This window comes from Sceloporus occidentalis, unplaced genomic scaffold, assembly GCF_023333645.1.
Source record: "Sceloporus occidentalis isolate IW3139 unplaced genomic scaffold, rSceOcc1.0.p SCAF_1, whole genome shotgun sequence".
Taxonomy (NCBI): Eukaryota; Metazoa; Chordata; class Lepidosauria; order Squamata; family Phrynosomatidae; genus Sceloporus; species Sceloporus occidentalis.
The window spans coordinates 130,665,367-130,682,861 of NW_028316981.1; the positions used below are offsets into that span (position 1 = coordinate 130,665,367).

General features: G+C 42.0%; 1 protein-coding gene across 17 annotated transcripts in view; it reads left to right on the forward strand.

Moving 5' to 3' along the window:
* Positions 1 to 8,906: 8,906 nt before the first annotated feature.
* EXOC7 (exocyst complex component 7) overlaps positions 8,907 to 17,495 on the forward strand; it is a 52,308-nt gene continuing 43,719 nt past the window's right edge. For 4 of the 17 annotated variants that reach the window (XM_089535466.1, XM_089535495.1, XM_089535476.1 and 1 more), the window contains exons 1-4: positions 8,912 to 9,086; positions 13,442 to 13,507; positions 13,651 to 13,835; positions 17,026 to 17,131. In XM_089535466.1, the coding sequence (XP_089391592.1) occupies positions 9,027 to 9,086; positions 13,442 to 13,507; positions 13,651 to 13,835; positions 17,026 to 17,131 (417 nt within the window). In that variant the 5' untranslated portion in view covers positions 8,912 to 9,026. Of the gene's footprint in view, positions 9,087 to 13,441; positions 13,508 to 13,650; positions 13,836 to 17,025; positions 17,132 to 17,495 lie in introns of all 17 variants that reach the window. The other 13 variants (XM_089535544.1, XM_089535535.1, XM_089535561.1 and 10 more) reach the window with 7 other exon arrangements.

A 17,495-nucleotide genomic window follows, 5' to 3' on the forward strand; every position in this document is an offset into this window, starting at 1 on the left:
AAGTTTCAGTTTGAAATGCAAAGTGTCTGCTAGCTATGGAGAGAAACTAGAAAGGGAAAAAACCCCTCTTCATATTTATTTATTACCAAAACTGGCACAGAAAGGCAGAATGAGCTAACACACCTGTGCAGCCTGTACAATTCTGCATGCCTGTCAATCTTGGTTTGGTCAATTACCTGGCGATGGGGAGAAGGAGTTTAATCTGTGATTATATGCTTGCTTTGTTAATGAATCTACTAATTATCTTGATGAAATCTTGCAGCCATAATTATCTCATTTTGTAGCCAAAAAAGATCCCAAATGGAAGGATCAAATGACTGTGATTATTATCCACCCTTCTGCGCCACCGCAATAAGATCAAAGCGAAAGTGCCAGCCAGAGGAGCCCCCATGTTCCTGGACAATACAAGAACTTTGGTGGTTTTGTCACACAATCCTGATTTGAAGGCAACATCTCCCACAAGCAACACAAAATCATAACTTGTCGTGCTCAGTAAGCATTCAAGCAATGTTTTGCACAACACAGTTCTTTTGGCCCAAAGGTATTGACAAACAGGTTCCACCATTATTGTGTTGATATGCTGCTCAGCAAATACTCTTGCTCGCATTTCACTTCTTGTGGTGGTATCTCAACCTTCACCTTGGGAACCAAAGAAGGACCGGTTGTACATCCTAATAGATATTCATCAGGCGTGTCTCTTCTTGGCACCTTGCAACAATCTGGAGTACTCTTCAACCTCTCCTTCGTGCTGTCTGGTCTAACAAGCCTGTTTGCATCACACAGTGAATGAAACTGATGGCTTGGCATACTATGCTGACAAACAACCTCTTCTCACATTCCCCCTGAAAACTGTTAGGTGGGGCAAGCTGTACACTTAAACAACAGCCTATGGAATAAAATAACTTAGCTTCTCGGACACTGTAGGGCAGTCTTCCTGGAAATATGAATATACCTCATTATAGCTGTTGTTACAAAGCAGCAGAGGCAATCAGAGAAAGCATTTCTGGAAGGGGAAGAGAAAAGCTACACCAGCCAACATTTTTTTTTCTGTTACACTTCTATTGAAAATAAAGAAAGCCCATCCTCTTTTGGGTCAGCCCACTCTCCACACTCTGTCATGCGGTTTTGCGTTTGCTTTGCAAACTGCGCCAATGCGTCTGATCATTAGGCATGCTCAACTTAAGTTAGTCATGATGTGTGTGCCCCCTCCTGGATGCCCCCAAATGAAACAGATGCTTAAAAAGACATATTCTGAATCACAGACCTCTACGTTTCATTGGGCTTTGTCACAAGCAGTATTGTGAGGCCTCTGGACCACTGTAACGCCCACCCAAATGTACATAGATGAAGAACCTCTTGGCTACTTACTTGGAGACAAAGGAGAAGGCAAAGAGAAACCCACAGAGATATGTCAGGGCTGGGGAACTTAAGGCCTTGCAGAAGAATTCCCATCAGCCATACATTGCCAACATACTAGTTCAGGATCAGGGGAGCTGCAGTCCAACAATTGTAGGGCCACATTCCCTTTTCCCTGACACAAAGGGAGCCGGTGGTTAAATAAGTATGCACCTGCTGGTGTTTACTAATGTGTTTTCTTCCACACCTGCTTACTTGTCTGTTCTTTCCTGGACCAGGGGGAAAGTTCAGTGATGAGCCATGATGGTTCAGAAAAGGAGGTGCAGAGCCAAGTCAGGGGTCCAACAACTGACTGTCTGCGTGAGGGAGGGACTTAGCAAGTGCTTTACCATCTTGATCTCTGAAGCCAGGGGTGCATCTACACTGCAGAATTAATGCAGTCTGACACCACTTAAACTGCCATGGGGCCATAGAATTCTAGGACATGTAGTTTGTAGTGGCACCAGAATTCTCTAACAGCGAAGACTAAATATCTGACAAACTATAAATCCTAGACCCTAGCATTGCACCATGGTAGTTAAAATGGTGTCAAACTTCATTATTTCTGCAGTGCTGATACATCCCTGGTCCTTTATAACCGCTGGTCACTTCATCCCATCTTATTTCGGAAACCCTTCATTCCCACTAGTATTTTTAACTTACATGGTCAAGCTGTAAAGCAGTGGTCCCCAAACTGTGCTCTCTTAGGTATTTTGGACTTCAGCTCCTAGAATTCCAGATTATTGGCCACCACGTCTGAGGCTTCTGGGAGAAGTAGTTGAAAATCTCTTAAAGGGGGCAGTTTGGGGACCACTGCTAGTGTAAACAATCCTGAAGCCATTGTGTGAGGAGGAAACACCCGCTGTGGAAACTTACCACATCTGAAACCTGATGGATTATTACAGCTTTTGCCAACCTGGTGTCCTCTAGATTGTTGGACTATAACTGTGCTCTTTAAGGGATTCCTGTCAATCCCAAACAGAAGAGGTAGTTTGCTACAACAAGGATCCTAATATTCCAGTAACTAGGATCTTATTTTGGAAATGACCAAACTTAAATAATAACCCAGCCCCATTTACTATTGTGGCTGGATTTGTTTTTGACTAATTCTTACTCAACAAACCATATGTTGTGGTACTAGTTCACAGAATGTTGTAGTGTTCATTAATAATGCTTATGCTATTATAACAGGTGAAGCATGATTTAAAAGCTTGCAATACATTGTAATTAGCTTTACTTTGTTCAAACTTGTAAGCTCCTCTGAATCCTATGCTGGGAGAAAGGCTGAAAATAAAAATTTTAAAAATAAGTAAATGAAACATAATCAGCAACTGCATTTCCTTCTGATGTACCTAATGGTTATCACTTTCTTTAAAGTATAACCATATATGTAGATGATAAATGGGGGGGGGGGGAGGATTTAAGTCTGAATGTCAAAATGCGTCCCCTCCAAAAAGTCCAACAGTTTTGCCAGGGATATCTGGAACAGAGTGTCCCCCCCACCCCAGCTTCTACTCTTGGACTTTCCTAGTTTCTCTGTGTGGCTTTAAAGAGGCCAGCCATGGGGCCAGGAGCAAATTTCCGCTCCCTTCTAAATCTCCTCCACTCCTCCAGCTGTTACTTTGGTTGCTGGGCTGCTGGTTGGCAAGAATTTGGCTCTTCACCTTTATCCTTCAGAGAGTGTTTCTTCAAGAAGGGGCAAATGTGTGGAAGGCAGAACCCCTCCCCCCCTCATTCCACTCTGGAGTAATGACCATGATGCTGTACTTTAGCTGAAAGAAAAATGCTTTAAGAAGTGACAAAACAATAGTTCTTGTATCTCAGTTCTCCTCTTGCCCGCACCCCAGCCCTAGTCAAACACTCAGATTCTTATGGTAAGATAGTAACCAGGAAATGCGTCTCTCCCCCTCTTTTGTCAGCCTTGAAAACAGGCTGAGAATAGCAAGAACCACATTGCAGAAAGGCGGTCCTGTATGCCAGCATCTCAGAATCTGTGTCCATATAAGCCCTGCCACCCCATCAGGGACACTGAATGATTCCCATGAATGAAGAGATCAGATGTTACGGAATGGATCCAGGGGCAACACTAAGGGAGTGCGGAAGTGCAGGTCGCACCAGATGACACCATAAAGAGGGCTGACACCACTGCACCCCAAACATCTGCCTTTTGGCAGAAATAGGATGTGGCATTTGCCTGCATCCCTTTAAAATGCTGAAGAGATGGTGTGAGTGGGGTGAGGCTCAGTGAGAAGATAAAGGAGAGGTCCCAGGTTTTTAAAAATTAAATTCTAAATTAAAATAAATAAATAAAAATGTTATATTCTTTTAAAGTTTTCATTAAAAACATCACATCCTACCAGATTTTCACCTTAGCCACATGAAATGCACATGTAAATACATTTAGGCAGTGTGTATGATATTGTAATTTGAAGGTATAATTTTAATTTTGTTAGTTGTTTTATGTTACAACTATTGCTATTACATTGAGTGATATATGGGAATTATCGTTTATGAGTAACATTAGTACGGAAAACATTACTAAGTATTCTGTATGGTGTAGTAAAGGAGGAGGTAAATGGTGTGTGTGTGTGACACCATGAGTTACTGCACCATCAGTGACACCACTGATGCCTTATCTCTGAAATCTATTCCCCTCACATATAAGTCAAAGTGAGAAACCAGCCTCATGTCCTGACATTACCTGGCTTATACTCAAGTTGCAAGAGAAGAATATGGCCCACCCAAGTGAAATAGGCTACATCTACACTGCAGAATGAATTATTATTATTATTATTATTATTATTATTATTATTATTATTATTAACCTTTATTTATAAAGCGCTGTAAATTTACACAGCACTGTACATACAATCTTTTTAATTGGACGGTTCCCTGCCCTCAGGCTTACAATCTAAAAAGACTCGACACAAAGGGAGTGGTGGTGGGGAAGGGGCCTCTCTAGTAGGATAATACATATAAAATACATAGCAATATAGGAAATGATTCAATAAAACAGGCACCAAAAGAACATCAAATAGTAAGCAACAATGAATGCAGGCTGACACTGCTTTAACTGCCATGGGCCAATGCCATGGAATGGTGGGATTTGTAGTTTTGTAGAAATTCAGTCTTCTGTCCCAGAGAGGTCTGATTCTACCACAAACTACAAATCCCAGGATTCCATAGGATAAAGCCATAGCAGTTAAAGTGGTGTCAAACTGCATTCATTCTGTGGTGTGGCAGCAACAATAGACTCTACCCCATCTTAAGGCAAAGATGAAAGAACACTATAATAAGCTCAGTGTCCTCTCATAAGCAGTATCTTCTGTTGTTAAAAATTACATATAGGAAGATGCAAGAGTGTGATCTCACCAGCACAGGTTTGCATTAAAAAAAAAAAACAAAATGCAAAATCACAGCTTTGCAAAGGACAGAAGAACTGCTTGTCAGTTGCTAGTTTCCAAAAAGAGAAAGGGGGCTTTTGTGCCTTTAGTCAGTAGTCTGTTAATCTGTTGCAGGGTACATGCTGGCACTGGGCAAGGCCAACACACATCTTGGAAGTTACGCTTTTGGACTAGATGCTGGGAATGCCCTAGCTGGAGCTCTTGCAGTGAGTGGGGGTTTGGACCCAATGGTCCCCTTCCAACTCTATAACTCCCAGAATCCCCAGCCAACATGGTCAGTGGGTAAGCTTTCCAGGTTCTAGGTCAAAGCCAAGAGTGGGCAAGACTAGACTGAAATGTGAAAGCAGACGGCCCTTCCTCTCTGTCTTCCTTCTTGTCCAATAGGTAGCCAGGGGAGTTGTAGTCCAACAGTTCATTCCTGGCAGATGTCTGAACTGATTGTTTGCAGAGGGCTTGTGAAGGTGTAGATTCACATGACTTTTGGTTGAAGCTTTCAGATTTCCCCGATGTGCTAATCTGCAATAATATGCATAGTTATCTATGTAAGATCCAATGGAATTAATGCAATCACTGTGTGCAGGACTATTGTCCATTTATTGCAACAAACATAACAGCAGGAAATGTCAGGTTACAGGAAATTCACGGGGGTGGCATAAGTCGAAAGGTGACTTGATTGAAGGCGCATGTGTGCACACACATACGGGATGCCATTCATTAGTGATATGAGCATTAGTGTAAGGACAATAAGTTAAACTGATATCCCTAGTTGGTATTGTATAAAATCTTACAGAACGTGACCAGGTACAAACGCACATTTAAGAGCTATATAATTGAGGTGCAACATTCATTCTCACTGTTTTTTGTGGGTTTTTCGGGCTATGTGGCCATGTTCTAGAAGCGTTTCTTCCTGACGTTTCGCCAGCATCTGTGGCTGGCATCTTCAGAGAATGCATTTGCCTGCATCCCTGCGAAACATCAGGAAGAGACTCTTCTAGAACATGGTCACATAGCCCGAAAACCCCACAAAAAACTCTGGATGCTGGCTATGAAAGCCTTCGACTTCACATTCATTCTCATTCTTGTACAAGATGCAGCCAGCCAATGGTCTCTTTTCTATACTTCTATTCATGACAGTCCATCATGGATGCCCTGTACCAGATCTCTCCAAACCAGGTGTATTTGAGATGGTTTGGACCACAGCAAATGGCATTCCTGATCATTGACTAGGGCTTATGGGAGCTGTAGTCCAAAAATATGGAGGGCACCAAGTTTGGAAAGGCTGCTAAATACCACTGTAGGTGTGGAAAGTACTGTATATGAATATTCCTTTGTCTAATTTTCCATAGAGGAAAGACTGTAGTGCAAAATTCCTTTTGCCAAGAAAGATTGGTGCTAAAATGAAAAATCAGATGTTCACACTCACCCACACAAACATTAAATGACTGTCAAGTTGCCACCCTTTAAACATAAGCCTAGATCTCTCACCTGAGTCACTTTCGTCACTCTACCTCAGGCCTTATTCTACCTGGCACCTTTCTTTCTGGTATCTTTTTCAACCCTGGATCTCTAAGCCAGTTGGGGGACCTCTCATCTGCATAAGTGATTGGTATCTGGAGCAAAAAGTCATTAGCAAGATCCTGCATGGCTGAAGACTCAGAGCATATCCCCATATTAAGGAGGGCCCTCCCCACCAGCTCACTGGTGAGAGGAGAACTGATTTAATTCAAAGAGGCCTGCATGGCTGGTAATGTCCCCAGCTGAAAAAAAGTCAACGAATTTCCTGCCAGGCAGTGTATTTCCCCATTCTCCAGCACATTTTTGTGGTGTGTACTGCTGTTTGCTAAGTGGATTAGGACTCAAGACAAAGTATTTACTTTTATCTGAGTTGCATCAAGAATAGCTGGCCCCCTACCTGAAAGGAATGTCCCAATTAAATTACAAATGACATGCATGTCCTGAGTGCAAGAACTGAGGTTTGGTTGAAACAAACAGAGCATTCAACCCTCACTATTTCCCCCTCAAGCCTGGTGTATAGGGGACACCTAGTGGATAAGGCATGTTGGAGAAGGGTTTTGGGTTTTCTAAAAGAATACTTTTGTTGTTGTTGTTGTTGTTGTTGTGAACGGCAGGTAAGTCAGCACGTTTTCTTATGAAATGTTTGAAACGTAAATCTGATAACACATTTGTCATCCACAAGCACCCAAACATCTCTGCACCTACCCCTCACGAAAACAGCTACAGGATAATTATCAAGAGGGAATCTTTTGAGGTGGTGTGCAGATGCAAATTCCTGAAATTAGAGAGATAATATCTAGGGATTTCTTCCAGCCTCCACATGCAGTAATTGCTGTGTTCAGCTCCTAAGAATAATAATAATAATAGGCTGCACATAGCTTTACATTGCAAATATAGAATGGTGCACCAAGGAATTCCAAAAGAAAATCAGATTGTGCTTGATAGACTATAGCAAAGTCTTCAACCACATAGATTATGATTAAAGACCTTAAAGATATGGGAATTTGAACACATCCTATAGTCCCGGTACAAAATCTGTACTTAGGACAAGAGTCTATTGTTAGAACAAAATATGGGAGAACAGAATAGTTCCAAATTGGCAAAGGGTTCAGGCAAAGCTGCATATTATCACCATCACTTGTATGCAGAAAACACAATAGAAGAGCAGGATTAGACTCAGAAGAAGGAGAAGTAAAGACAGGGGAAAGGAGCATATGCAGATGACACCATAATACTAGCTGAAAACCTCCCAGACCTGGAACTACTACTACGGAAGATCAACGAAGAAAGCACAAAGGCAGGCTTACTGTTGAACATAAAGAAAACAAAAATAATGAACATGAAGAATTTACACAAATTAAACCTAGACAATGAGGAAAATGAAACAATAAAAGAGTTCCCATACCTTGGATCAAACAATGATCAGAATGGGGACTGCAGCCGAGAAATCAGAAGAAGATTAGGAATAGGGGGTGGGTATGAAAGAACTGGAAAAGATCCTAAAATTCAAAGACATACAACTGTGCACAAAAGTCAGAATTGTACAAGCCATTGTTTTCTCTATTACCATGTATGGATGTGAGAGCTGGACTTTTAAGAAAGAAGATAGGAAGAAAATCCATTCATTTGAGATGTGGTGCTGGGGAAGAGTGCTGAGGGTCCCGTGGACAGCCAAGAAGACAAACAAATGGGTCCTAGAGCAGATCAAGCTGGAAATCTCCCTGGAAGCCAAGATGATTAAATCTAGGCTGTCATACTTTGGTTTTATCATGAAAAGGCACGACTCATTAGAAAAGACAATAATGCAAGGAAAGTTAGAAGGTGGCAGAAAGAGAGGGAGGCTGCATGCCAGGTGGATGGACTCTATTAAAGAGATCATGGGTATGAATTTATACACAACACACACAGCAGTGGAAAATAGGCAGTCTTGGAGATTTCTCATCTATGGGGTCTCCATGAGTTGGACTCAGGACAGACAAATAAGCAAAAGAATAAATAAATGATAAAGCGCTGGTGCCTCAGAAATCTCAGGATTCCTTATGATGGAGCCGTGGCAGTTAAAAGTGGTGCCAAACTGCATTATTTCTGCTGCAGTGTAGATGCCCCCTCAGGGATGACTCTATTAGCACCTAGAGCATAGCATTTTGAATGTTGGACTATGACCCTGGAGACTGGGGTTCGAATCCCTCCTTGGCCATGACCTTGGGCAATAAGTCACACGCTCTCAGCCTCAGAGGATGGCAATAGCAACCCCCTCGCTGGAAGAAACTTTCCAATAAAAACCCATAAATGGATCGCCACAAGTTGGAAATGGCTTGAAGTCACACAACAAAGTATTATTATTATTATTATGCTCTGCCCCAATTCCTAGGTTTTCACCGCCCTGCTCGATTTCTACACTAGGTGGCGCTAAAGGCATCTCCTAATAGGGCCAAGCTTTGAAACTCACACTCCTTCATCTCTCTCTTAATCTCAGGAGGACTTCTGACATGCGCAGTACGACTTGCTCTCCCCGCTCCTGGCGAGCGCTAGAGCTTGGCGCATGCTCGGTATGTGCACTTCCATCCAAAGGCGGAGGAGCCTTGGCCGCCACTCTCAAGATGGCGGCCGTCCGGGGCCGGAAAGGGCGGGGAGTGAGGCGGAAGTGAAGGTGGCTGTGTTGACAGGGGCCTTGGCTGGTTCAGCATCGGCAGGGTCTGTCCCATTGCAGACATGATCCCCACGGAGGAGGCTTCGGCCCGGAGGAGGGAGATAGAAGAGAAGCTCAAGCAGGTGGGGCTGGGCTCTGGGGCGGATGGAGGAGGAGGAGGAGGAGCCTGGGACTGCAGATTCCATAGTCCCCCAACCACTGGCGCTCTGGGTTGGGGATGCTGGGAGTTGCAACTCCAGGAAACACCCCAAAGAAGGCCACTGTTTACCACCTAGTATACCTATATACGTTTACAGTATTTCGTTGTTGCCTGGAAACAAGCCATTTCCCACTAAGAATCATAGAACCATAGAATGGGAAGATACCCCTCAAGGGCCCTCCAGTCCATCCCCTTCTGCCATGCAGGAACTCTCAATCAAATGTGACAGATAATAATAATAATAATAATATATGTATATGCCGCCTCTCCTGCAGGATTGAAGCAGCTTACAATATCAAGTAAAATGCACTGTACAACATATATTAAAATACATTCTATTACTTCCCTCCCCTGCCCCACTATACCATTCTAAAATGTCATGAACCATTAGCCCTCCAGCCTCTGTTTAACAATGGCCAACCTGTCAGTTTTCTTGGCAAGGCTTCTCCAGAAGGGGTTTTCCCTGGCCATCCCCAGAGGCTGAGAGAGTGTGACTTATATTGCCTAAAGCTGCCCACCTGGTGGGTTTACATGGCCGAGGCAGGATTCGAACCCTCGTCTTCTGAGTCCTAGTCCGGCACTCCCAGTCACTATGCCACACTGGCTCCGCTGCCTAGGTGTAGTATATGAACACCTGTCTGTTCAAATTGTACGCAGGAAATGTCATACCAAGAGAAGTGCTCTAGACTGAGGAGGAGGGAATATAGAGGAAGGAACATCAACAGTCTGAGGATAATACCATAATCCTAGAATTGGAAGAATTGCTGAGGAAGGTCCAGGGAGAAAGTGCAAAGGCAGGCTTACTGCTGAACATAACCCCAGAGTGTGGTGGAGGCTTTAAGCAGAGGCAGGATGGCCATTTGTTGGGGATGCTTTGATTGGGAGTTCCTGCATGGCAGAATGGGGCTGGACTCGATGGCCCTTGCGGTTTCTAGGATTCTATGATAAAGAAAACAAGAAAATAATCACCACAGATTTGCTGCATAAATTCAGTCTGGATCAACCTTTTTGACTCGCGGAGCCCTTATTGCTATGGCAGAGCCCCTAAGAGGCCTACGCATACCCCATGTCTTACAATTTAATGGTGTTTAGGAGTATCTATAAGAATGTATTCTTACTCTTTAATTTCATTCAATTATTATTTCTTTCATTTTCCTGGAGCGTCTGGGAAGTGGACACAGAGCCCTAAAGGCTCCTCGAAGCACCGGCTGGGAACCCTTGGTCTAGACAATGTGGGAATTGAAATAGTTTAAAGAATCCCTCACCTTGGATCAAACATTGATCAGAATGGAGACTGCAGTCAAGAAGTCAGAAGACTACGAATGGGAAGGGCATCAATGAAATAGATCAGTGGTTCCCAACCTTCCTAATGTCACGACCCTTTAATACAGTTCCTCTTGTTGTGGCGACCCAAACCCACGAAATTATTTTCGTTGCTACTTCATAACTGTAATTAAATAGGTGTTTTCCAATGGTCTTAGGCGACCCCCATGAAAGGGTCATTCGACCCCCAAAGTGGTCCCGACCCACAGGTTGGGAACCACTGAAATAGATAGACAAGGCCCTAAAGAGTAAGAAAAACACAACTGAGCACTAAAGTGATGATAGTAGAATCCATCACATTCCCATCACCATGTCCGGATGTGAGAGCTGGACAGTGAAAAAGGCAGATAAAAAGAAAATCAATTCATTTGAGATGTGGTGCTAGAGAAAAGTGCTGAGGGTACTGTGGACAGCCAGGAAAGACAAGCAAATGGGCCCTTGAACAAATCAAGACTGCAATCTCCCTGAGAGGATCAAATGGAAGCTGTTGTACTTTGGCCACATCATGAGAAGGCATGAGTCACTAGAAAAGATGATAATGCTAGGAATAGTAGTAGAGGGCAGTAGAAAGAAAGAAAGATTGCATGCCAGATGGATAGATTCAATTAGGGAAGTCATGGACCTGAATTTACAGGACCTAAGCAAAGCAATGGAGGACAGGGGGTCTTGGAAAAGCTCATCCACAGGGTTGACATGACTTGAGGTCAACCTGAGGACAGTTAACAACAACACACCAATATAGGACTAATATAGATTGAAAAATAGTAGTAATAGCCAGGCTTTAAAATGTATATATGAATTATCAACCTTAAAAACAGAATTGTTTGTTTGTTTGTTTTAAAGTTATTTGGTTTAACAATGGTTTAAACCAACCTGGTTTAAACCAGCCAACCCTTAGTGTCCATGGGGAGGGGGGAGGTGTTCCCTTTCTTCATTTATGTACTGTCTCAGAAGTCACAAAGGAAAGAAATCTGGAGTCCTGTGCAGACTTTAGGGGAGTGTACTCACTGGGCTTCCTCCAAGGAGTCCTGTGTGTTGCAGTGTGGTCCTCATTTTTTCCCAGAGGGGGCCTGTTATGTGAGCCTGCCACATATGAACCATGTAAACCACTTGTTTGACACTTGGAACCACAGCGCACAAAACTTTTCATGGCTGTATATGTGATGGGAAAAATCTTCACCTATTAATTTTCCTAGTCACAGGAGGAAGACTAGATATAAAAGTCACAAACCCTCACTGATGTACTGAAGTGTTGGGAAGTACCCCAAATTCCCTTGACAGAAGTCTGAACATTCCCCTCATTCAATTATCCTTATTCTTTCCAGACATTTCATGTAAAGGTTAACTTTGCTTTAGTGTTCTGAAGTAGTTTGAAATAAGTATGTGCATTTGAAACAGACTGTAGAGCAGGGATCTAGTGTTATTGAACTGCAGCTCTCAGCCCTAGCAAGCATAGCCAAACAATGAGAAATATTGGGAGTTGGTCCAGCAACATTTGGGGAACTGCATGATGCTCATCCCTATAATGAAAAGTAATTCCCAGAGAGGTCTCTTTGCTTTGCAAATGCTTTGCTCTACAAATGCTTTGCTCTACAAATGCTTTGTATTAAGGTATTTAGAGCATGTAGGGTACCACAGTTCTGCTACTGGATCCATTTGGGTCTTTTCTCTAGTCAAGATGGAAAGAAGTTGCTTGGTAATAAATCTAGTTTGTATGTTTTTAAATTAGTTTATTGTTAATAAGTATAAATCATACATATGTAACAATTCCTAATAATAAAAATCTTGAGATAAACAGCTGCATTGTTGTAAAAAACAATTGCAATGTTGTAATGGGAGAACCAACATGATCTAGCAACACTGAATACTGGGAACAAACAGAGGAGTCGAACACAAGGAATTCTGAGAATTTATTAAGGATTCTAGTACTTCAATAAGAAAGCAATTAGCGTTTTATTTTGTTTTAGCACACTGCAAAATATAGTATTCCTTCCTAGGGATTATTAAACAGGAAGTACCATAGAAATTGTCACGTTACCTTCATATCAGTATTTAAAAATCAGAAAAAATCTGCATATATGTTTCTGTGCGTTGGGAGTGCCCAAATGTGGGCTTTTTGAACCCCCTTCCTGAGTACCTATAGAAAATACCACCACACTTACCATTTATTACATTAGTATAAGTAAAACAGGTTTACTTATAAAGCAATTTATTAATAATATTGCACAAAGGGTCTAAACCAAAAAATATTATTACAGTACCATGATAGCCTTTTGGCTGAAGAACGGGGTATAAATTCAATAAATAAATAAATAAATAAAAAATATTCAAAATGCTTTACCACACTGGTACAAATTTACTTGTAAAGCAGATTTTAAAATACCTTTTCATTAAAATATGCATACAAAACTGAGGGAGTGATTCTATATTCCTTAAGAGAGTGATTGGGAATGACAATCTCCAGATGTTGTTGGACTGCAACTCCCGGTATTCTCCACTAGTGGCTATTTTGGCTAGAGATACTAGGAGTTGCAGCCCAGCAACATCTGGAGGGCCATATAATTCTGACCCCTGGTGGACTGTGGAGAATTTCCTTTCCATAGGCTGAAAAGCAGGTACACAAATGAATGTCTCCCTAGTACAGACATTGGAAAGGTTATTCCATTGGCATTAGGGCAAGGACTTGGGCTTCCCTGGAACACATCTGGAAATGTTATGGACCCACATAATACTTCCATGTTCTCCTGACATTCACAGGAAAGGGGCTAGGAACTACACCAATCCTGAAATTATACCAGAGAATATTTATTAGAAGGGAGAAAAGAAAAAAAATCTCTGTATCCTGGGGTGGAGCAGGGGCAGGGTTTGTACTATGAAAGGGTTAAACATTTACTGGGAACTTACATGATCATTTCATGACACACATTGATTTTTTTTCCCCATTTGCACTGACAGGAAGAAGAAACACTATTTTTTATTAGAGAGAGTTTAGAAAAAAGTGATCAACTCACCAAAAACATGGTAAGGTTGTATTTTGTTTTTATAAAATAGGTGATTAAGTCTCAGTTGTGTTTCAGTTGATGAAGCTGAATTAACAGTCCAGTAGACTGTGCTGAAAGAAATGGTTCCATTACACCAAGTCTTTCTGTGGCTTTGTTATTTAGGTTTCCATCTTGTCATCTTTTGAAAGTCGTCTGATGAAGCTGGAGAATTCAATTATCCCTGTCCACAAGCAGACTGAAAATCTCCAGCGCCTGCAGGAGAATGTTGAGAAGACACTTTTCTGCTTGGACCATGTTATAAGTTACTACCATGTAGCAAAAGACACAGAGAAGATAATAAAGGAAGGGTGAGTTGATATTCAGGACTTTCAAGATCATAGAATTGGAAGGAGCCTCATAGGCCATTGAATGCAACCCCCAACTATCCAGTCTAAGAGAGAGATCTGTTCTAGCAGTGTTCCGTTTGCCACTCTCTTTTTCTACTCTGTAGAATCCTATTAATTTTAATTCTGAATGAATTACAGAAATTCAGAAAAGGTATGCTTATAACAAAGTTGGAATTATCTTTATTATTGAACCAGGCATGCCAACAGATAGAAGCAGGGCTTTTACAGTTGACTCACAAGTTTAGAATGTGAGGTGACACAGAGGATCTTAGTGTTAAGTTTTGGGAGGGAAAGGCAAAGCTCTTCTTGAATAACACTTTTATAATCTACAATCCTGATTGTTGCTGTGTTTTTTTAAGTGGCCTGCTATTTACTATATTTGCTTATTTACTAATTAGCTTTTAATAGCTTGTATTGTTCTATATAGAGTGCAGGTTGTGTAAATAATGGAATGCATATGATCAAAGGTTAATAAGGGCTCTGTTTGGCCTATTGTGTGACAGTGATGCTTAGCAAAAATAGTTACACTTTGCCTCTAATATTAAATCCTCCACTCTGCATGGTTAGACACAGGTAGACCAGAAGCAGAATCATTAGTTACTTACTTTGACAAATTTGCTAGGCACTTTGAACTCCTATTTGCTCAGGATTTGATGTCCTAATTACTGCAATCAGAAGAAGTGTTTAGTGCATGATTTGGTCTGGTTTTGTGAGATCATTTTCAGTTGTTGCAGCTAATGGGAGGTACTTGCTACTTTAAAAGAGGACATAGTGTGCCCTCCTTTGAAGAGAGCCTCCCTGGACATGGGATATATAAAAGCTACTACACTGTGTTATGGTGGTTCTGCTCCCATCTACAGGACTGACTCCAGTATAGGGATGGGTATTAAGGTATGGGTTGCCACATGGGTTCTGTCCTCTTTCCCCATGTTATTTGTTATCTATTTGGAGCTTTTGGGTAAGTTTATTTGAATTTGGGGGGTTGGGTGCCATCAATATGCTGATGATGCTTAGCTCTGCTTCTTGTTGGAGGCAGTTTGGTCTGTCTAGGTGTTGAACCAATGCCTGGATGCTGCAATAGATTTGACCAATCAACTGAAGGTGAATTTCAATAAGGTGGAAGTTTTGTGGATTCGTGGTTCCTGGTTTTGGTAATTGTGACGCAGCTTCCTTAAGGAAACAAAGGCCTGTTACAGACTGCCAAAATAAAGCTGCTTCGGGTCTCTTTGGAGGTATGCTATTTAAATGATGCATGGGTCCTAAGAGTCCGGAGGTCGCGCCAAAGCCGCACTCCATTCCTAAGCACTGGAGTGCAGCTTTGGTGCAGCTTCCAAATACAGGCCAAATACAGTATGTGCTTAATTATAGTGCCAAAATAAGATGTAGCTTTTTGACAACTATGGCCTGAAACACACGGCAAAATGATACAGCTTCAGGCAGCATTGGGGCATGGTGCTTAGATGACGCATGCCCCAAATGTGGCATGAAACTGCTCTGAGGCCATGCCAATAACAAAATAATAACAACAAAAACTGGTCCAAGGAGGAGCAGATAGAATCTGCTCCTTCTGGCGGCTTGGATGAGGACCTGGCACGTATGTTTGCCGCAGCACTAGTCCAAACAGTGCCGGCACGGCCTCATGCTGCTCTTTTGGGCCTATTTATTTCAGACATATTTTAACATATTAAATTGTTTAATATCCTTTACGTTTGTTAAAATTTATTTTTTAGTATTTTAAATTTTAAATGGCTCTAAATTGATAGCAATTGTATTCTGCCCTGGGATCCTAGGATACAGTATGGAATGTCAATATTTTAATAAATAAGTATGCATTTTAAAGTTATTGGAAGTAATGTGAAACATGGGAGAAAAGCAAAGTATTAATCTATTTTAAAAATAATCATGACCTTTTCTTGACATTTTCATTACCATTCCAGTGATTGCTACCTTTTTTCCCTTTGAGAATTTCAAATAGATGTAGATATTCTTTAGCCTTTTAATCCTGTCTCTGCCATATACTCATATTCAAGGCTGGATTCAAATGTAGTTATATGTAGAGCAAACCCATCAAAATTAATGGAACAAGTTAGTCCTGACTACAATTACACCCACTTCATTAATTGAATCTGCTCTGAGCGTGACTAAATCTAGATCCCGTCAAATAATTCAAGGCAGACTTGTTGAGCAGAGCCTCTAACATGTTAACTAAGGTTCAACTGAGGTTCAAACGACTGCATGTTTGCTGTCAGCTGCAGAATTCAGAGACATAGCCATGTTAGATTGGAATATTAGTATGTGAAAGGATCTTGTAAAACCTTTGAGACTAAATATGCAAAAGAATTGGTAACATACTTTTTCATAGACTTGGGGGCTTGCTGCATGAGCCAAAAAGGCCATGTTCCCTCCAGCCCCACATTGTCCTGTTTGGATGATGCAGACTAACCACCCCCACCCCCAGGCAAGATTCAGCCAGATCCTGGCAGACTGGTCATGGATCCAGTGGATCTGGCCATTTCCTGGGGATAAATAGCCCTTAACGCAGGTCAAAATGTCCCTAGGTTGCCAAGGAATTTCCCAGAAATTCCATGGCAACACCAGCTGTTTAAAAGGCCCTGCACACTCCTTACCTTTTGGCGCCATTGCTCTTACTGGGAAGCCCCCCATCACCACATGTGATGTGGGAATGGGATGCCTGGCCATATGGGGTGCAGCCTGGTGCTCTGTTTCTGTGTCATATGCAGTGATGGGGGGCTTCTGAGTAGGAGCAATGGCACAGAAAGGTAAGGATGCATGCTTATAGAGGGTCTTGGGCTGATGCAGGGACTGGCATGTAAACACCTGCCTGACTATCTGCTAGCCAGAGTACCGACCTGGATGAGCAGCTGGGCCAATATAGCATGGGCTAAGCCTGTGCTTTCCTGGCTTGTTTGCTCAGGGCCTTGATTTACTTCCTCATCTGCAGATGTCAGCTGCAGAATGTGCCAGTTATCCTTATGCTTTCATGCTTCGATACTTAAAACTGATCAGTGAAAGAAAACTTTCCCCACTTGTGTACTGGCAAAAGAAAATGGTTAGCTTTGCAAAGATTCATCATAAGCACTTACCTGTCTGTGGAGCTTTGTTGTTGAACCAGCTATATTTTTCATTGCAGTCCTACGGGGAGACTGGAAGAATATTTGGGCTGCATGGCTAAAATCCAGAAGGCTGTGGAATATTTCCAGGACAATAATCCGGACAGCCCAGAACTTAATAGGGTGGTATGTACCTTGACCATCTGACTACAATTCTGTCTCTCTTCATAGCTTTCCTTGCTTTCTGAATTTATTGACAGTAACATTGGTTCCAAACTAGTAGTGCATTGTGAGCTCTCTGAAGATCATTAGCCATAACAGTATGTACTCCTTAAGTGTCTTATTTGTAGTAGGATCCTTGGCTGAAGCCCCAATTTGGCTTTTAAAAACTGAGTAAAATCCTCTCTCTCTCTCTCTCTCTCTCTCTCTCTCTCTCTCTCTCTCTCTCTCATGAGAGGGTTTTCAGTAGGAAATGGAGCATGCAACATTCCCGCTCCTCTTAATAATCCTCTTTGAGACAGATATCCTAAGTGCATTTTTTTTAAAGAGG